Source organism: Felis catus, chromosome E3 (genome assembly GCF_018350175.1).
Source record: "Felis catus isolate Fca126 chromosome E3, F.catus_Fca126_mat1.0, whole genome shotgun sequence".
NCBI classification, from domain to species: Eukaryota; Metazoa; Chordata; class Mammalia; order Carnivora; family Felidae; genus Felis; species Felis catus.
Genome location: NC_058383.1, coordinates 4327339 through 4348160, shown reverse-complemented (window position 1 = coordinate 4348160; position 20822 = coordinate 4327339). Strand labels below are relative to the sequence as shown.

General features: G+C 59.7%; 1 protein-coding gene across 1 annotated transcript; it reads left to right on the top strand.

Moving 5' to 3' along the window:
* The first annotated feature begins 16984 nt into the window (after positions 1-16984).
* On the top strand, positions 16985-20517 carry ACTB (actin beta). Its single transcript, XM_006941899.4, has 6 exons — positions 16985-17142; positions 17860-17988; positions 18176-18415; positions 18860-19298; positions 19388-19569; positions 19690-20517. Exons 2-6 carry the CDS (start codon positions 17866-17868, stop codon positions 19831-19833), a joined length of 1128 nt encoding a protein of 375 aa, XP_006941961.2. The 5' UTR covers positions 16985-17142; positions 17860-17865; the 3' UTR covers positions 19834-20517.
* Positions 20518-20822: the final 305 nt, after the last annotated feature.

Genomic DNA, 20822 nt, shown 5'->3' with positions numbered 1-20822 from the left:
ATGCGGGGCTAGAACCCAGGAACTGTGGGATCATGACCTGAGCCGAGGTCGGCTGCTTAACCCACTGAGCCACCCAGGTGCCCCTACCGACGTATTTCTAAAGGCGTGTGGGTAGCACATGATAAGTCACTGTCTTTGGACTTTCCACTTCCACCCCACTGGGAAAGTTCTCAAAAGTCTGCCTCACTGAATGCAGACCACTGATGGGTCGGTTGAAACTTCAGTCTACAGACCTAGCAAACTGTCAGGGGCCTTTCCACCTTATATTCTGACTCTCTAGGGCGCCGCTCAAACCCATAAATCTGGCCCAATGCAGTGTCACAGTCCGCTGTGAGGGCCTAACATCTCCACTCCGAGCCCTAGGTTCCTATTGTTGGAAATTAGCAGCATTCGTCATTCATTTGGAGTATATTTTCTCCAGGGTCAACCTTGACTTCTAAGCACCTGGGACATGTTGGAATCTGACCCTCATTCTAAGGCAGAAGGCTGCAGAGGGGGTTGGGGATGTGGAGCCTTGGAGAGGGTCCCTTCAGCCGAGGGTGTTACAGAGTCTGCCAGGAAGGTTAGAGTCCCCAGATACCAGAGGAGGGGCTTCTTCTGCCCACAGGTGGGGGAAGGGGGGGGGCACAGGTCCCAGATGTCCAGACTCAGTGCATGAGACCATGTGCATGAGACAGGGGGTGCCTGTGCACCCTCTAGACCTCAGGGTTTTCTTCCCTTTGTCTAAAAAAGGAGGAGAGAGAGATGTCTCCCCTGGGAGGGCTGCTGGGAGGCTGCAGCCAGACTTTTTGGTGGGTGGGTGGGTGATGGCTGGGTCCTCTTGCCATCTGATGCTTTCCCACGGCCTCTTGTCCAGCAAGGCCTGGAGGGAGGCGGAGCCTGAGGAGGTGAGGGAGCGTTGAGAAAAGAGGTGCTCTGGATGGGGGTGTCTATGATGGGCTGGGTAACACGGGGAGAAGGCGGTCACTCCCTGAAGCATGGAATGCGGACACACAGATCCGCCTCGCCAGGGAGGAGAATGTCCCCACTAGAGGGCACCCGAGAGGCGTCTCTTGCAGCCAGTCCGGCCTTCAGACCAGCCCCGGCCAGCTGTCATTTACTGCTCTCAGTCCCCTACCCCTCCTTCCCCACTCCCTCGGCCTCCCCTTCCCTAGAGCTGCAGCACACCTCCTAGCAAGGGCCCTGTTGTCCCCTGGCCACACGTCCGTCAATCTCTCTTGCTCACACTCCCCCAGACCCTGCCTTTCTTAGCTGGGTCACCGTGGCCTCGTCATTTAACCGTGCTGGCTTTGAGGGGGTCTCCGTTCCCCCTCAGGGTCCTGGGAGACTTTCACCAGAGAGCCGGGTGCAGTGCCCATGTACAGATGGTCAAAAGTAGTGAGAGGAAATGCAGGCTTTTGCTTTCTCTTTTCTCTTCCCTCTCCTTTCCTGGATGTACTTTCTTAACCTTGCACTCTCCTCCCTTCCTTCCTGCTGGCCGTGGTTGCCCACAGACCTCTGGGGCTCTCTGGGCTCTGTGTCCCTAACAGTGCTGACTGGCTGGCACCCACCATCCCTGTGGGCCCTCACCACCCCCAGTGGCTTCCTGAGGATCCGGCCACCTGGAATCCGAGGCCAGGTGACCTGCTGGCCTGTGTCCTGCTAGTATACTGGCCCTGAGCCTCACCTAGAGTGACCCTGGCCCCAGGGACAGGACAGTCAGGACAGGATGGGACAGGATGGGACAGGCAGGGCATGGGGCTGGCTGGCCCCATTTGTCAGAAACACAAGCCTTCCCAGCCAGGCCAGGCCAGGCCACTGGCCTAATGGAGCTGTGAGGTGAAGATCTTCCCACCCTGGCCCTTCACCCTAGCAAGTCCTGCCTGCTGGGGGGAAGGTGGGCTTAGGAAAAGGGGAGCCGCAAACAGACCCCTTTGCTGAGCACCTACTGCATGCCTAGGGCTCGCTCTTTGCAGCTAACACCCAATACGCTTTCCCCCAAAGGGATTATTGATGGCCCCATTGTACAGAAGAAGAAACCGAGGGTCAAAGAGGTTGACCACCGTGTGTCCCGATTCCCAGCCACGGTGCTTTCGCTCTTTCTTCGTGAAAAGTGTGAAATATTTCAAATACACAGGAAAGGACAGAGAGGAACATAATGTACTCCCGGACCCAGGCGTTACTTCACCGTATTTTCTTCAGCTCTGTTTTTTGAAAGAAATACAGGATATCAGAATCAGAAGACACCCAGCGTTCCACGTTTCTCCTTCCCACCCACCCCGAGGCGGCAGCAACGCCTCCTTCCCTGTACCTTTGTGGACATCCCTAACCAATGTATGGGCGTGCCCTGCGTGTGCATTTCTTTTTTTTTTTTTTTTTTTTTTCACAGTTCTGAGTTGAGGTATAATTTACCTACAGTGGAGGTCAGCGACCTTGATAGGACAGCCCAATCCTGAATGTACAGCCGTAAGGCCACCACCCTAATTAGTCCAGGATACACTTCCATTCCAGGAAGCCTCCTGCCCCTGCCCCCCACCTCTGGACAGCCACGGTCCTGATGGCCTGTAAATGGAACCCGAGACCCAGACGGCATGAGGGGGCCGCCGAGGTCCACGCACGGACCAGCGACTGCAGCTCGAGCTGTCCCTTCCGTTGCACTGAATTGCATCCCGTATCCCTTGACCCAGCCCTGCTCCCGCGACGCTCGCTGGGTGGTTTCGGCCCAGACGCTCTGGCGATGCACCGACGGGCTCATGGCCGCTCCGCACTGTTCTCCCCACCCCCGGGGCAGCTGGCTGAGATTTATCCGGGCAGCAGCCTGGGCCTCCCTCGCAGGCGTCTTCTGGAGGCGCCGCGCTGACCCGCAGCTCCGGGATGAAAGCGCCAGCCTGGGACGCCCCCGGGCCAAGCCCCCAGCCATTCGGAGCCCAGGCATTTCGAAAGACCAGGCCGCACCTCGGCCCCCTCCCCGGGCCCCTCGGAAAACGGGAAGTTCGGGGAGGAAGCTGCGCGCAGCGCGCCGGGCGGCCCGCGGGCCGGATGACTAAGTTTGGCTGCTCGACCTGCGGCCGCTTGCCTTTTATGGCGGCCTCGTGGGCAGCGGACGTGGCCGGGGCCGCGCGGGGGTGCCCGCGGCCCCCAGCCGGCCTGCGCCGGCCCTCCCCTGAACTTTAGCAGGGGGAAACTGAGGCCCGGAGAGGAGCGGAGCCCTGGCGAGGTCGCCTAGCCCGGCGGGGTGGAGCCAGATGGCACCCGATGGCCCTACCCGCCCCCCACCCACAGCAAAGGGCCAGGACAGGGATGACTCACCCTGAGGGGCGGGGTGGGGGTGGGGCAGCGCTGCATTTATTGAGCACCCACTGTTTGTCTCTTGGCGCCCACTTCCCCTCTTCCTCAACGCAGCCGTGCGGGGTCTCCCCCGGAGGAGCGAGGGGGGCGTGCGGGCGGGAAACGGCTCCGCCCCCTGCCCGCTTCTGCTCCAGCCCCGCGCCGGGCCCGGCGGGGCGCTGCGGTTTACAGTCGCGCAAACCCAGCAAAGGAAAAGCCTCTCCCCGGGTTAACAGACGGGGAAACTGAGGCTGCGCGCAGACGTAACGTGCGCCCAAGGCCACAGGCGAGCTGGGCGACACGTAAAATCGGGAAGAGGCACCCCAAGCTCTAGAGGTATTAAAATGCACGTTACAGTCCGCCGCAAGTACGATTCGTCTGCATCCGCACGGAGCCGAGTTACAGGGTGACCCCCGGTCCCGCTGGTCTTCCCGACGCTCCTAGATGCCCGACCCCGCCCTCCGCGGACCCGCCCGGCTGTGGGGGGCCTCGAGCTGTTCCAAGGCCAAGTGGGGACAGAGTGCTGGGCGCTCAGGGCCGGGCCGGAGGAGGACAGCGAGGTCGGGATGGTGGTCCGCGGGACGCCAGGGGCAGGGGCGGCGAGGGGGGAGGGGCGAGGGGGGGAGGGCCGGAGGACGTGGGGGGCGGCCCCGGCAAAGCTCCGGGCCCCACGTGTGAGCCCAACGCCCCCTCCCCGGGCGCTCCCAAACCTCGCCTTTTATGGAGAGGAAGTTGGGCCAAGTGGGCCGGGCCGGCCGGGGGGGGGGGGGGGTGGCCCCGCGGGGAGCTCGGCCCGGCCCGGCCCGCGCCGGACAGGCTCTGGGAGCGCCCGGCTTATCTGCCCGCCCGCGCCGCGGCCCTGAGACCTGGGAGGCCAGGAGCCGCGGCCACGTGAGCCTGAGCCTTGCGGGCCTGGCCGCGCCAGATAATGGCACCCCACCCCACCCCTCAGCGCCCCGGCCCTGGGCGGAGGCGGGGCCTGGACCCCCGAGGCTGAGCCGGCCTTGGGCCCTGGCCGCCCCGCCCCGGGCTGGAAGGCTTGGGGAACGGGTTGGACCGCGCCGGCCTCGGGAGGTCCCCAGGCAGCTGCCTCCCTGGGGTGTTCAGACGCGCCCTCCACCCTCTGATTTGCCCAGACCTAGACACCTCCCCCCTCCCAACCTGGGAGCGAGTGGGCCTCTGGACACCCGCTGTCTGGACCCAGATTCCCAGCGGAGAGAACCTTCCTCCACCCTCGCTTCCGCCTCCTGCTGTCCTGGCCGCCGGGCGGGACAGCGTCGCTGATGAGCTGTGGGATTCTGAGAACCCGGTGTTGTGCCCCATCCCGTCCGGGTGGTCCAGGGTCCGCCTGGGGGCCCCGGACGCTGGTCTGAGGCCACCCGCCTCCGTAGTAGGGATGAGCACACCGAGGCCCAGAGACAGCCCCGTAGGCCCAGGTTGGTGCAAAGGTTCTGCTTTTCAGCCCTGGGTCACGTGAACCCTGAATAGGACCCTGGGCCTGGATGCCGTCCAGGTATATACCCTAGGGGGTCCTGTGAGTGGTGAGTGGCCTGTGACGGGCTGTGATTCTCCTGAGTCCCCCAGAAATTCCCGGGCCTTGAAGAGAGTTTCCGAGGCCTCAGGAGCTGAGGGTCAGATAACAGCGCTGCAGCAGGGCCCGGGGACTGTGGTCGGGCTCCTTGCAAAGCTGGGACACCTGTACAGTCACTGCCTCCTCTGGGGGTCTGCCAGACCTAAGTGTGGGTGGTGCTAAACTTCTCTAGGCCTTAGTTTTCTATGACTGATACCTGCCCCCAGGCCCAGGGTGACGTTTCATGGGGGGGGGGGTGAGCAGGTGAGGGGGTGCTTACAGATGCTGAGCTGGAAGGCTGGCACCACACCCAGGGCACCCTTAGGGAAAGGCAGCTGTCATGATTAAGCCTAGATAATGTCTACAAGTGGCCCCAGGAGGACAGGGAGAGGCCAGACTCTAGCCCCTGCCCTTTGCTCTTTGCCCTCTGCTCAGGGGGCCCCTGGGAGTGGGCGAGAGTCAAGGCCAAGAAGCTCAGTTCTTCAGCTGGTCCATGGACACCCTTCTCCTCCTCCCTACACCCTGCCTGCTCCCTCCCCAAAGCTGGCAGGTGCCTTAGAGACAGGCGACTGCCCCCCCCCCAGTGCTTCCCTGGGAACAAGAGTGAACCTTTTCAGCCCAGCACCTTCATGTAGTTTCTTTCTTCCTCCCTCCCTCCCTCCTTTCCTTCTTCCCTTCCTTCCTCCTTCTCTCTCTCTCCCCCTCCCTCCGCCTTTCTTTTCTTTCTCTTTCTTTCTTTCTTTCTTTCTTTCTTTCTTTCTTTCTTTCTTTCTTTCTTTCTTTCTTTCTTTCTTTCTCTTTCTTTCTTTTTCTCTTTCTCTTTCTTTCTTTCTTTCTTTCTTTCATTTGTTCTTTCTTTCCTTCTTTCTTTCTTTCTTTCTTTTTCTTTTTTTCCTTCTTTCCTTCTTTCTTTTTCTTTCTTTCTTTCTTTTTCTTTTTCTTTCTTTCTTTTCTTCGATTTTGTAAGTAATCTCTATACCCAACATGAGGCTTGACCTCACAACCCTGAGATCAAGAGTCGCATGCTCTACTGATGACTGAGCCAGCCAGCGACCCCCCTCAACACCCCCTCTGGTTCCATCCTCTGGCAGCCCCCCCATTTTCATTTTTTTAATGTTTGTATATTTTTTTTATTTAAAAAATTTTTTTTCAACGTTTATTTATTTTTGGGACAGAGAGAGACAGAGCATGAACGGGGGAGGGGCAGAGAGAGAGGGAGACACAGAATCGGAAACAGGCTCCAGGCTCTGAGCCATCAGCCCAGAGCCTGACGCGGGGCTCGAACTCACGGACCGCGAGATCGTGACCTGGCTGAAGCCGGACGCTTAACCGACTGCGCCACCCAGGCGCCCCATTGTTTGTATATTTTTGAGAGAGAGAGAGAGAGAGAGGCAGAGCATGAGTGGGGGAGGGGCAGAGAGAGAGGGAGACACAGAATCTGAAGCAGGCTCCAGGCTCTGAGCTGTCAGCCCAAAGCCCGATGTGGGGCTCGAACTCACAGACCTGAGGTGAAGTCAGACGCTCAACCGACTGAGCCCCACCAGGCGCCCTCACCCCTATTCTGACAGTGAGATTGAGACCCTTCCAGGTAAAGTGACTTGCCCAGGGTCATGGAGAAGGAAGACATGCCCATCTCACCATCTTTCCCTAACTGAATGTGACCTTGGGCATGTCCCCTCAACCCCTCTGAGCCTCACCAGGGTTTGGGGAACCATCAAGGCCTCTGCCTCCAGGAGCATCTGATGGGGAGTGAGGAGGACAGGGCCGGCCGCCAGGGGCTCAGGAAGAGCATCTGGTTGTGAAGGCACAGTCGTCCCAACTAGGGGCTCATCACCCCACTTCATCCAGGGGAGCACCTCTTCTGGGGGGGGAGCATCTATTCTGGGGGAGCAACCTATTCCTGGGAGCACCTATTCCCGGGAGCACCTCTTCCAGGTGAGCACGGCCTCGCACACCCCTGAGGGACCTGTGCATCCTGTAGGCAGGCCCCCAACCTCGACTGTGAGCTTCCTCACCAGCAACTATGAAACAGTTAATGATGGCTGCCCTGCCCGTGGGGACGAAACAAAGATGTAGAGCGTCAGAAAAGTCAAAGAGCATCAGAGACACACAGGTCACCATTGTCATTCCTATCGTTACAATTGTGCCTATAACCTCAGCATGGCTACACCTGATCTTAGCTAAAAGGCCAAGAAGCGATAACTCTGGTATTTCTAGTACAAACTATGTAGAACTTTCTGCTGAAGCATCAGGTTTGGCCCTGCCCCCCTCCTGCTCCTACACCCTCTGTAGCCGCCCAGGAGGACTTTGCAGGACAAAGTCCCGGCGCCCAAGTTTAGGCTCCTGCTCTGAAGCACACCTGCCGGGGTCGCTGCACGTTGCGGGTGTCAGTGATCTCCAGCTTAGGAAGCGTTTTCCCACCTCCTGGCTGAGTTCCAATGCTACACGTTCTGGCTGTGTGGCCCCTGCCGCTTGCCTTCCTTCTTGCCGGGGCTGGGGCGGATGAGGCCAGCGCGAGGGAGAGGAAGCATAGAGGCCCTGCAGCTGTCACCTGGGAGGCCTGATTCAGGTTCTAGTTCCCCAGTTTCCAACAAGTTCTTTGGCGGGTCTCCCGGGGCACCCCCCCGCTCCCGCCCCGCCAGGGCTGGGCCCTACAGCGTGGCCGGTCTTCGTGTTTGTGGGTCACCCAACCCCCAGGAGAGCCTGTCTCTTGCCCTTGTGGGCTCCCGAATCCAAGCTTAACCCAGGTATGTGAGCTTAGGCTCCGTCCATGGCCACCTCAGTTTCCCCATCTGTACAACGGAACCTGAATTCAAGGCCCAGTACGTTTCTCCCAAGGGGTAAGAACTGACAGCCTGCTCTGACCTCCTTTCCCCCAAGTCGTGTTCTGGGAGGAACAGGGCATAGAGAGGAAGGCGGTGCTACGTGGGTTCCCCCCCAGCTCATGCCCAGCCTAACGGCACCCGCTTCAACTGGGCTCTTTCTCAGTTGGGAGCCTCCAGGTGCTCTACTGGGTGTCGGCCAGAAGGGATCTCCCCACTGAGGTTTCTACAGACTCCGTTTCCAAAGTGCCAGCCACATGGGAGGCTTCCAGTCCCCCCAACGTACCCTTGTATCAAGACCTCCCCAGATTGTCTCCTACTCAGACTTCAAGGCCCAGCCACAAAGACCTCTCTGCCAGACAGCCTTGCCAGACTCACCTCCAGGTCAGCCCCTCACACATTCAGGATGTCAGACGGTGGTCTCCCCTGGGGATCCCTGGAGAACAAGGCTGGAGTCTGACTTTTGACTGTTGTCAGAGGCTGGGTGAGTCAGCTACAGCCCGGAGACCTGAGGACTTCCTGTGACACCCCCCCTCCGGCCCGACATCCTCTGGAAAGTGTGAGCCCTAAGGTGGCCCAGCCCCTCCTCCCTAAGCCTATTCCTCATCAGCTTTGGCAGTCCTGGGACATCACGCCTGCCAGGGCTGTGCCCACACCCTCCTGGGACAGGATGCTCACACCCTCAAGAGACAACACATCCAGTCCTCTGTCCCTTCTGGAGACAACTGGGTCCCTCCCTTCCTCCCTTCCTTCCTTTTTTCCTTCCTTCCTTCCATCTGCAGACGGAAACTGAAAACTTCACTAACCACACATCATGAACTGAGAATCCTGCAGTGACCAAAACAGACCTGGTCCCTGCCTTTGGAGCCTGGAAGGAGAAAGTAAACCTGTCATCACACAGATGCACTGAATCATCAGTGGTGATGAGCATGACAAAGAAATGTAGGAGGTGCAGGAGCCCTGCCCTTGTCTAGAGATCAGGGAGGACTTCCTAGAAGAGGTGATCTTTACACTGAGCCTTAAAGGATAAGCAGGGACACCTGGGTGGCTCAATGGGTTAAGCATCCAACTCTTAACTTTGGCTCAGGTCATAATCTCACGGGTTGTGAGTTCAAGCCCTATGTCGGGCTCTTCACTGACAGTGCAGGGCCTGCTTGGGATTCTCCCTCTCTCCCTTTCTCTGCCCCTTTCCCACTCATGCTGTGTCTCTCTCAAAATAAAGAAACTTTAAAAAAAAAAAAAAAGGATAAGCAGAATTTAAAGAGGCAAAAAGAGGGTGCAGGAGGAGAAGGGTCCATGACAGACAGAACATCACGTGCAAAGGCCCTGAGGCAGGCAGGAGTTTAGTGCTCCGAGTGCCCGGAGTGTGAGATGAAGCTGGCAGGGGTGAGCCATCTTAGGAAAGCGCACACATTCTTAGTGGACACCTGCATGAATTGCCACAAACCGAATACCCGGCCCGGCACCCAGATCTAGACATTTGTGACTCCCAGAAGCTCCCTCGGGCCCTTTTCAGTCACTAGTTCCCCAGAGGGCAAGCCAGCCTCCTGACTTCAGCACAGATTCACACCCCTGTGCTTAAACTCTGCGAACACCAAATCACACGGAATCCACTCTTGCTTGGGTCTGGCTTCTTTTGTTCATCAGGACGTTCTGGAGGTTTCCGGTGTTGAGCAGGACAGGAGTTTACGCCAGTGCGGGAGTGCACCACACCTTGTTTTCCTGTGCCATTGCCGATGTACATTTGGGACTTTGACAAATGTACGTTATGTGCATACACATCACATGTGAGTCTGTAGGGACGTGTCCGCAGGTGTCTTTTGCTGGACACGTGACCTCGTTTTTTGTGGATAAATACCTAGGAGAGGAATCGCCGGGTGATATTTTAAGCACATTCTCAAAGTTTCCCAAAGCGGTTGTCGAAATCCCAGCGCGGACTGAGGGCGGCTCATCCCCAGGAACCCCTGGATTGCCAGTCCTTCTCATTTCCCCCGTTGGGGGTAGGAGGCTGCCTCCGTGTGGTTTTAATTTGCATTTCCCGTCGACCCATGATGTTAAGCATCTTTTTTTTTTTTTCAATTTTTTAACACTTATTTATTTTTGAGAGAGACAGAGCATGAGCAGGGGAGGGGCAGAGAGAGAAGGGGAGACACACAATGTGAAGCAGGCTCCAGGCTCTGAGCTATTAGCACAGAGCCCAGCCGGGGGCTCTGAACCCTGATATCTTGACTTGAGCCAAAGTCAAGTGCTTAACACACGGAACCACCCAGGCGCCCTGAGCATGTTTTTGTATCTTTGCTGGTGATTTGGAGATTTGGCTGGCTTCTTGTTTCAAGTTCTTTAGGGTCTTTTGCTCACTCCCCCACCCCCTTCCCTCTCCCCTCCTTGCCCGAAGGCCATGCCAGTATTCTCTGGTGGAAAAACAATCCAAAAGGACATCAAGGAGAAGGTGGTAGTCCCCAGCTTCCTCCTCCCCACCACCCAGCCCTCCAGGGTCCTGCTCTGTGTGTGACAAGCCTAGGGACCAGGGAGAGACCTGGATTTGGCTTGTGGGCTGACATAGGGACACACACACACACACACACACACACACACACACACACACACACATGCAGGGCAGGGGGCAGGGTCAAGGGTCTTTCCCAGCAATTCCCTTCCTCACCTCCCCGGAGCTGGCCCAGCAGGGAGAGAACCAAGGGAGGGCTGGCGGCCCCTCCCCTGCCTGGAGCCCTCAAGCCTGGGAAGAAGAGGTGTTACGGCCTTCAGGCCACAGAGACACAATATGCCCGGCCCAAGGTCACCATGGTGTGGCCACCCTGTACTCACTCTGGGCAGGCCCAGCGTTTCTGTTCCCTCCCTGCAGCTCATGTGATGAGAACAACTTGCCCAAGGCCACCGACACACAACTGACTTAGCCACGTCGATAGGAGCACTGGACACTTGTCACTGTTTCTTTTTTGTTTCTTTTTATTTCTTTCTTTTTGATTTTTTAATATTTATTTATTTTTGAGAGAGAGACAGAGAACGGAGAGAGTACAAGCAAGGGAGGGGCAGACACACCAGACACACACACACACACACACACACACACACACACACACACACAGAATCCGAAGCAGGCTCCAGGCTCTGAGCTGTCAGCACAGAGCCCGACACGGGGTTTGAACTCACGAACCGTTAGATCACGACCTGAATCCAAATCAAGCGTTGGATGCCCAACTGACTGAGCCACCCGGGTGCCCCAGAGCTGTCATCCCTCTTAGCCAAGGGGAGCAGGGTCCTGTAGCCTTCACAACAGACCCGCTTAGCCCTCCCAGCGGCACACAAAGTGCACACCTCCAGCCTTCCAGGCCTGGGCTCTGACTTGCCACATACACTGTGTGACGCTGGGCCAGCCTCTGTCCGTCTTTGGGCCTTGGTTTCTCTTTTGTTAAGGAGCTGGGTGGTGGCCGGCTTCAAGGATGTCCGTGACAAGCTGCTGAAAGGCCCACCCAGACAATGCCATCCACATGTGGTCTTGCGGACCCTGGGCCCAGAGATGCTGAGTCACTTTCCAAGGGCATCCGATGGGTGAGCGACAGAACACGATCTTACTTACCGCAAAGCCTGAAAGTGGTTCCAAGAAGGAAAGACTGGGGTCCCCAGAAGACATTGTGCTGAGCCGGCCATTCTGGGGGGCCTCATGGAGCAGGGAGGAGGCTACACTCCTTCCTGGGGTTCCCCACCTGCTCTGGGCTCTTTTCACTCCGGCTATGGTAAGAAGGCACCATCACTGCGCATTCTGGGTCACCGCTGTGGGCACATCTGTGTGTCACCCCCTCCACTGTCATCCCCAACGCCAGGGGTCTCAGCAGTCGCGTTGACTTAATGAGATAGCCCAAGTGATACCCTAGTGACCCGGGAAACGAGGGGACTGGGAGCCCTGGCCGCTGTTCCTGGCCCCCAACGGAGGCCACTCTGCGGGGGAAACCCCTTCTCTGCCTGAGCCATCAAAACCCAAGCCCGAGACCTACGCCTCTTCTCTGGGCTAGCACAGGACCAATCTCATCGTGTCAGGACTGCGTCCCCAGGGGACAGTGCAGGCCAGGGGGTCCCCTGGGTCCCCAGCAGCTGGCACAGGGCCAGGCACTGGGAGACATCAGGAAGCCCAGACACAGAGCCGGCTCAGGTTGCTGGCGAGCCCAGCAGCAGCCGAGATTTCTGGCTGGGCAGGGCCTAGTTATGCAGCTACGTGGCCATGACTGATCAGGTTTCCCCTTGGATGGGCCCCAGGCCCCAAGGCTGGAGAAGCGGCGACAGCTGGGGAGTGCCCCACGTGGAGCCCCGTGTTGTACCCCACGGCCAGGCAGGGTGGCTGAGCACAGCCTTAGAGCCTGGCTGGCTTTACCACTGCCCACCGGCGGTGTGGCGGTCCGGCAGCAGTGTGCTCTTAACTGCAGAGCCAAGTCTTGTGGTCGCTGGCCTCAGTTTGCTAGTCTGAGAAATGGGGAGATTCCGGCTCAGCCGGCAGGGGAGAGGCGAGATTTCTGTGTGGTGCCGCTCTGGTCAGAGCAGGCCTTCAGGGACTCTCACGGACTGGGGAGGCCAGGCCTGGCTCTGAGGTGAGTGTGCCTGGCCTCTGAGTCAGCGGCCCCGCCCACCCACACTTTCCAGCACCTCCTTCCCCCTTCTCCGTTCCCCTTTCACTTCCTTGGGCCCTCCAGGAGGGTCGGCCTTCCCTCCTTCCCTCCCTCCCCGCCCCCAGCTCCTCAGCCATTCTAGCACCCCCAGGGCCCCACAGGAGAGTAGCAGGGAGAAGTCTACCCGGCCAGGAAGGGGTTGAGCCCCAACACTGACCACACCCCTGGGTGCTCAGCCCCGGGGCTGACCCCAGCACACTGACTGCTCCGGACGCCCTGGGTGTCAGATGCCCCTTGCCTTTTATCACAGCCCAGGGTCAGAGGCCCAAGGTGCAAGGTCTGTGTGGCACCTCCTGTCCCTGTGACTCCCACTGGGTGTGTTGCCCACCCCCCGGGGTATCCGAAAGCTGCCCGCCTTGGTCTGTAGGTGGCTTTGGGCAGACCAGCTCCCTCTCTGGGCACGTGGGCCTCAAGACCCTCCCAGGACAACTGCGAGGGATGTGGGAACGCCCCAGTCTCCCCACACTCCCCAGTTTGCCTGGAAGGGTCTGTGGCTCCCACGGGCCGGCTCCCTGTCAACACTCAGGGTCTGTGTGGGTCGCCTGGGTTTCTCATCTGTGGGATGGGGACAGCAAGCCTTCCCAGCAGCGGGTCAGGTCGGGGGCAAGAAGAAGGGCCTTGGCTGGTGCGTGTAGTGGGGGAGTCCAGGGAACCTCGCCTTCTGTTTCTGCAAATTCAGTCAAGTGAGCAAGGCTGGGAACTTCCCAGGAGGGCCTGGCCTTTGTCGGGTGTCGTGCGCCCTGGGGCACAGGAAGAGAGGCGGTGATTTTTAAGGATTTTTTAAAACTCTCCCAAGAAGTGTCAGAAGTTCCCAGCGGCTCCAGGGCGGGGATCCCCCTTGGGGGGGGCGGGATGATTGTCGGGGAGCAGGGATAGCCCTGAGCAGGCTGAGGCCCTAGGAGACTCTGGCTAGAGGCCAGGCCTGGGTGGGGACCAAGGCCCTGGCTGCTGCCCAGGAGAATACACAGGGCCCAGCCCAGCCCTCCTGTCTCCTGATGGGAGCCCCATCAGCTGGCTGCTCACCTGGGGGGGAGGGGAGGCGCGGCGAGGGGGTGCTCCTTGACTGCCCTTTAAGAAGCTCCCCCCTCCCTGAGGAGACCTGCTGCTTTCCTTCGTAGGTGGCAGAGGGAGCGTGTTCTCTTTTGCTCTCTCGTTTGAGGTCTGTCTCAGGGATCACACCTGCTTGATTCAGGGTGTTGCTCAAAACAGTGCCTGGTGCTGTTCCACTCTGGAAGAGGGCCTGGCCGGTTGGTGCTGGTGCATTGGAGGCAAGAGCACTGTGATGCAGGAGGTTTGGCTCCTGGCTGTGCCCTAGCTGTGTGATCCCTGGCTGGGTTGTTTCTTTCCCCTGAGCAGGAAAGCTACGGTTGATAGGGTAGAGGAAGGAGGCAATCGTGGCAGGCTTCCTGGAGGGGGCATCCCAAAGAGCTGGCCCTGAGGCATAGGAAAAGTCAGGCAGGGGGCACAGGAAACCTAAGCCCAGTCCCTCAGGAATCCCAAGGTCCACAGTCTCCTTTTGAGACTACCCTAGGAGCAGGGGAGGAGGGCAGGAGAAAGGGGCAGCAGGACAGGGGCCTCAGGACCAATTGTTATGTGACCAAAGGCTGGTGGCTGTCCTCTTTGGGCCCTAGGAGATAAGCACCCAGGAGGAGGTAGAATCCAAGAATTCAGACCTTGGAACAGCCTTTGGACCCAGTCCCTAGGGACACTCCACAGGACAATCTACCAGGGAGGGGCAGCGTGAGGCTCCCCAGGGGCCCCGCACCTAGTGTCCTTCATGCTGGACTGCAGTCCCGCCTCAGTTTCCTCATCTGTAGAAAGGATGTGTGTTTGCTAGAGTGTCCCATGCCCTCATCCACCAGTTCGCCCTCACTGATCACCTTCTGGGCCCAGTGTCTCCACTCTCCCAGAGCCAAAGTCCCTAAGCCACACATCCCTCCTCAGCTACACATTGCTTTCTTCCTCTGAGAAGTGGGCGTTGGGGTCCTCACCTGGCAGCATGGCCATTTCTCTAGAGAGGGCCAGGGAGTGGTCCTTTAGGAGGGCTGTAAATGTCCCCTGCTGGGACGCCTTGCCAGGTGGGGGAACCACAAGAGAGGAAAAAAAAAAAAAAAGCACCAGAAAGCAGGTGACGTCCCCACTGGCTGAGCCAGGCTAAGGCTCGGGGACTGTGCAGCCGTCAGTGACAGCTCTGAAAACTCCCTGCAAGGACAAAGTTCCCAAGCGAAGAACCTGTTCACTTCCTCTCCCGCAGGTCTCCTCCCCCTTCCTCCTGCCTGCTTCACTTCCTCTTTTTCTCCTCCCCTCCCCCTAGGCTTGTGGCCCAGCCCCCCTCTCAACCCTCCATCTTCTTCCCAGGGTCCTTTGGGAAGGCTGAGAATACTCCAGCAGTGGCCGTGGGGAGGGTCTGGCCGGAAGAGGTGGGTGCCAGGGCTCACGGTCCGTGGACGAGGCCGAGTGCAGTGGTCTTAAGTGGGAGGGACAGTGTAGGTTGCAGATGCTAAAGGGCTCCCCCATAGAGGGAAGACGGGCCTTCTGCGATGGGCCTTGAAGGACGTGTAGGAGAACATCAGGAAATGGCTGCTGCAGACACGGGGCGGGGAGCGTTTCGGTCCCAGGTCAGGTTGGGCTGGTGTTCCTGCCCCGTGGCCCACCCCTGGTGGAGAGGAGGTGAGGTGACAGCACAGGCCCTGCTTATGGAGAAGGCCTGCTCTTTGCCCCACATAGCTGCCGGAAACCACCCTAGAGTTGCCCATCCCTTGCCCTGTCGCCCCAGTCCCAGCCTGCCCAGCATCCCTCGGGGCTCGGCGAATGGCCACAAGCATCCCTCACCAACAGGCAGAAAGAGGGTTGCTCCCCAGCCCCTGAAACGCAGGCCTGGCAGGCCCCAAGGCAACTGGCTGGCCAGATGCCCACGACTGAGAGATATGAGGCCGGGGACAGGGCAGTCCCCGGGAGGCAGGGAGTGGACTGGCTGGGAACATCCCCCAAGCCCGGAGCGGTGATAGGGGAGCCAGTCCCCGTGGCAGTTCTCTGGGGATGCGGGGGCACAGCTCTGAGCCTGATGGTTCTGCTGCATGCTGGGTACCGGTCACCCTTCCCACCTGGCTGGGGCCTCCACGACTTCCAAAGTGCCCTGCCACCAGCCACCTATAGTGGGCAGGACTAGGCCACCTCTTCTCTGGCCACAGATTCCACATCCATATATGGACGAATGGTTCACTGGTTTCAACACAGGCTTCAGGACCACCTACTGTGTGCGCCCTAGGGTGCCCAGAGAGAGAGACCGGTGGCTACAGGCTAGCACCCCTGCCCAGACCACCGTTCCCATTTTCCGTGTGAAAAGTCAGCTTCCTGTCACCACCTCCAAGGAGGTACGCGGTCCTCTAGGCTGAGCCAGATGCCACTCTGGGGTCCCGTGGGCGCTGGCTCCGTCTGCCACACGCCGATCATTGTTGGCCACCATCTGGGTACAGGCTCTGCCTGCCCAGACTGGCTGCTCTCGGAGCAGGGAACCATCCAGAACACTCTGGGCACCCAGGTCTTGCCCAATGTTTGGTGGAGGGACCTGGGGCAGGAAAAGGTGACACGAACAGGGTCTTGTCTGAGGGCAGCTGGTCCTCACCTACTGTCCCTACCACCCCGCCCCCCCTCAACCTAACTCATCTTTGGGGGCATTAAGGGTCCCTCCCCAGTGCTCAACAGCCTCCAGATGGTCCAGGACAGCAGTTCAGCTGCGGCTACACATGACACACAGACTATGGATGGTGGGCCCCAGGCCCCAGAGCCGTGCCGGGCACCCCTGCCTGCCCTCGCCAGCAGCTGCCTGGGTCACAGGCTAACGGCTCTGGCCTGGCCTTGGCTGGGTGTGACCAGGCAGCTCTTAGAAGCAGCCTGGCTCCATGGGAACAGTGTCTCTGCTCTACAGAGCCCACCTCCGTCCAGGCCTGCGGCAGGGGAGGCTTGGAGCCCTCTTCACCGGGAACTTCCAGCCCCTGGCTCTTGCTGCCTGTCCTGTTTCTGAGGCCTGGTCGAGTGAGTGGCCACAAGCCCGCTGACTCCCCCACGCCATACCTACTCCTCAGCCCAGGTCTCTGAGTAGTAATGTCCCTAACTCAGCATGCTGAGCACCCCCAGCCAGAGCCCCCACTCCCTCACCCCAATCCAGGCTTTCTAGGCAGCTGAGTTAATGTTGACCAATTCTTCCCCTGCAACTGCTCTTTAAGCATGCACCCACAGCAACCAGGGACCCTCGCATCCGTGCTGACCCTTGCCCACCGGGGCGCTCACTGCTCATGTGACATCCACACCCGGAGGGTCCCGGGGTGGGGGACACGCGGGGCGGCCCAGGCACTGCCCAGAGGGGCGGCGGCCCATGGGCCCAGCACCCAAGTGCGGCCAACGCCAAAACTCTCTCCCTCCTCCTCTTCCTCAATCTCGCTCTCGCTCTCTCCCAGCCCGGCTCGTTCTCTCTCTCTCTCTCTCTCTCTCCCTCTTTTTTTTTTTTTTTTTTTTGCAAAAGGAGGGGAGTGGGGGTAAAAAAAATGCTGCACTGTGCGGCGAGGCCGGTGAGTGAGCGGCGCGGGGCCAATCAGCGCACGCCGTTCCGAAAGTTGCCTTTTATGGCTCGAGCTGCCGCGGCGCCGCCCTATAAAACCCGGCGACGCGACGCACAGCCACAGCCGAGACCGCGTCCACTCCGCGAGCACAGGCCCCTCGCCCTCGCCGCTCCTCCGTCGCCGCCGCCGGTTTACACCGCTCTCAGGTAAGGCCCCGGGCCGGCCGGGAGCACGGCGGCCCCGCGCCTCTTCCTTCTCGGGGTGGAAGAGCCCCTCGGCCACCGGCCTCGCTCCGGGAGAGCCGCCGGGCGCGGGCAGTGGGGCTCTCGCGCCCCTCGATCGGGCCGGGGCTGCGCTCACGTCGCGCGCCCCCGGGGTGCTTGCGGCCCAGGCCAGGGCGGCCGCGGGTCTTTGTCCGGCAGCGGGCGGTTTGCTTGCTCTGGCGGCACGGTGGGTGGGTGGGCGCGGCGGGTCCGCCGGCAGGGTGGGGGCTGGGGACCTGGCTGCGCGTGCGCGCTCGGGGCCCGGAGCCGCGGCCAGGGTGAGGGCGGCGCGGCCGGCCGGAAGGGGTGGGGTCGCCGCGGCGCTAGAGCGCCTGCGCGCACTTCCTCCCCGCGCCGCCGGCTCCCGCGGGCGTGGCCGCCGCGCGCCTGGCCGGCCGGCGTTTTTTAAACGGGGCGGAGGCGGAGCTTGCCCCGGGTGTGGGGAGGGGGCGGGGGCCTGGCTTCCTGCCGCGCGCCGCGGGGCCGCCTCCAACCAGCGTTTGCCTTTTATGGTAATAACGCTGCCGGCCGAGCTGCCTTTGTCCCCGTTGTGGGCGCGCACCGGCGCCCCCTGGCGGCTCGAGGCCGCGGCGCGCCGGAAGTGGGCAGGGCGGGGGCGGCCCCACCCGACCCCCGACTCAGGCGAGGCTCTTCCCGCAGTTCGCCATGGATGATGATATTGCTGCGCTCGTGGTCGACAACGGCTCCGGCATGTGCAAGGCCGGCTTCGCAGGCGACGATGCCCCACGGGCCGTCTTCCCTTCCATCGTGGGGCGCCCCCGGCACCAGGTAGGGCTCCAGCCTGGGCTTTTGACTTGGAGAGGGGGTGGGGCCTCCACTCCCGGGAACAGGCGCTACCAGGCACGAGGGCCCCTTCGCAGGGGAGGCCCTGCCCTGTCCTTGGTTCTCGGGGGGGGGGGGGTTGGGGGGGGTCGATGGCCCCGGGCTCGCGCTGACCTCTCCTCTCGCTCCGTAGGGCGTGATGGTGGGTATGGGCCAGAAGGACTCCTACGTGGGCGATGAGGCCCAGAGCAAGAGGGGCATCCTGACCCTGAAGTACCCCATCGAGCACGGTATTGTCACCAACTGGGACGACATGGAGAAGATCTGGCATCACACTTTCTACAATGAGCTGCGTGTGGCCCCCGAGGAGCACCCAGTGCTGCTGACCGAGGCCCCCCTGAACCCCAAGGCCAACCGTGAGAAGATGACCCAGGTCAGTGGCCCGCTGGCTTTTCGTGGGCGGCCACCCCCGTCCTTCCTTGCTCTTCTGTGCCCTTTCTCACTTGTTCTTTCTTCTGCCGTTCTCCTAGGACTTTCTTCTCTGACCTGAGTCTCCTTTGGAACTCTGCAGGTTCTATTTGCTTTTTCCCAGATGGAATCTTTTTCTGGTGTTTGCCTTTCTGATTAGGTGTTTGAGGCTATAAAACGCTGTGGGTGTAGGTACTAACACTGGCTCGCGAGACAAAGCCAATGAGGCTGGTTGTCAAGCGGTCTTGGAGTGTGTATTTTAGTAGGTGCACAGTAGGTCTGAAGTGAATCCCCATCCCGGGATCCCCAGCACATTTAGCTGTGTTTTTGCACTTTTCTGCATGTCCCCAGTCTGGCCTGGCTGCCTCTGGTGGTTTGCCGAGCGTGACAGGGGCTCCTCTCCTTACAGATCATGTTCGAGACCTTCAACACCCCGGCCATGTACGTGGCCATCCAGGCCGTGCTGTCCCTGTACGCCTCTGGCCGCACCACCGGCATCGTGATGGACTCCGGGGACGGGGTCACCCACACTGTGCCCATCTACGAGGGGTACGCCCTGCCCCACGCCATCCTGCGTCTGGACCTGGCTGGCCGGGACCTGACGGACTACCTCATGAAGATCCTCACGGAGCGCGGCTACAGCTTCACCACCACCGCCGAGCGGGAAATTGTGCGTGACATCAAGGAGAAGCTCTGCTACGTGGCCTTGGACTTCGAGCAGGAGATGGCCACCGCCGCGTCCTCGTCCTCCCTGGAGAAGAGCTACGAGCTGCCCGACGGGCAGGTGATCACCATCGGCAACGAGCGGTTCCGCTGCCCCGAGGCGCTCTTCCAGCCTTCCTTCCTGGGTAAGTGAGCCGGCCTTCCCGGCCCTCCCGCAGAGGGGTCCCCCTCGTGGCCACCCCGGAAGCTAAGTCTGCCTTCGGTTTCCTCTCAGGCATGGAATCCTGTGGTATCCACGAAACTACCTTCAACTCCATCATGAAGTGCGACGTCGACATCCGCAAGGACCTCTACGCCAACACGGTGCTGTCTGGGGGGACCACCATGTACCCCGGCATCGCTGACCGGATGCAGAAGGAGATCACTGCCCTGGCGCCCAGCACGATGAAGATCAAGGTGGGTGCTGGCCCAGCCTGAGCTGGCCTGGGCGCGTGGCGTGGCGTGGGCCGGGGGCGGGCTCTCCCGGCTGCGCCCCCTCCACCTGCGGGGCTGCTGACCGCCCCCTTCTCTCTCCAGATCATCGCACCCCCTGAGCGCAAGTACTCCGTGTGGATCGGTGGCTCCATCCTGGCCTCGCTGTCCACCTTCCAGCAGATGTGGATCAGCAAGCAGGAGTACGACGAGTCCGGCCCCTCCATCGTCCACCGCAAATGCTTCTAGGCGGACTGTTACTTTAGTTGCGTTACACCCTTTCTTGACAAAACCTAACTTGCGCAGAAAACAGATGAGATTGGCATGGCTTTATTTGTTTTTCGGTTTTGTTTTTTTGGGTTTTTTTTTAAATTTTTTTTGTTTTTGGATTTTGTTTTTTGGTTTTTCTTTTTTTTTTTTGTTTTTTTTTTTTGTTTTTTTTTGGCGCTTGACTCAGGATTTAAAAACTGGAACGGCGAAGGTGACAGCAGCTGGTTGGAGCGAGCACCCCCACAGTTCTACGGTGTGGCCGAGGACCTTGACTGTACATTGTTCTTTTTTTTTTTAATAGTCATTCCAAATACCGTGAGATGCATTGTTACAGGAAGTCCCTTGCCTTCCCAAAAGCCACCCCATTTCTCCCTGAGGAGAAGGGCCAGTCCTCGCCCAAGTCCACACAGGCGAGGGTGATAACCTTGCTTTGGTGTAAATTATGTAGTCCAAATTTTTTTTAATCTTCGCCTTAATACTTGTTCTTTTTGTTTTATTTCGAATGGTCTGCCATCGTGGTCCCCCTTTTTTGTCCCCCCCCCCCCAATTTCAGATGTATGAAGGCTTTTGGTCTCCCTGGGAGTGGGGTTGAGGCACAGGCAGCCAGGGCTTCCCTGTACACTGACTTGAGACCAGATCAATAAAGTGCACACCTTAAAGAGAGAAGATGTGGCTTCTTGGGTATTGGGGAGAAGGGTGGGGCAGCGGGGACCAAGCCTTGCCTACCACGAAGGGAAGGGGGTTCGAGGTGCATCTAACCCTGACATCGAATAGTCTTGGGGTGGGATATGGGTAGGAGGGAGTTAGATCCTGGCCTGGCCCTCTAGCTATCCACCGTGTTTCTCAGAGTTCTGAGGTCCAGATGCTTCAGGAAAGAGAGGGGTCTTGGACTGTGTGGAAGGGGAGGACAGTGGTCCATGGAGCCTCCGTTCAATGGACGGTTCTTTGGAGAGGGCCCCCTGAACTTG

Excerpts from the sequence above, each read along its gene's own strand:
- ACTB (XM_006941899.4), top strand. The coding sequence starts at position 17,866 with ATGGATGATGATATTGCTGCGCTCGTGGTCGACAACGGCTCCGGCATG. Across the intron at positions 17,989-18,175 it reads TGGGGCGCCCCCGGCACCAG|GGCGTGATGGTGGGTATGGG; the intron begins GTAGGGCTCCAG and ends CTCGCTCCGTAG. Across the intron at positions 19,570-19,689 it reads CCAGCACGATGAAGATCAAG|ATCATCGCACCCCCTGAGCG; the intron begins GTGGGTGCTGGC and ends TTCTCTCTCCAG.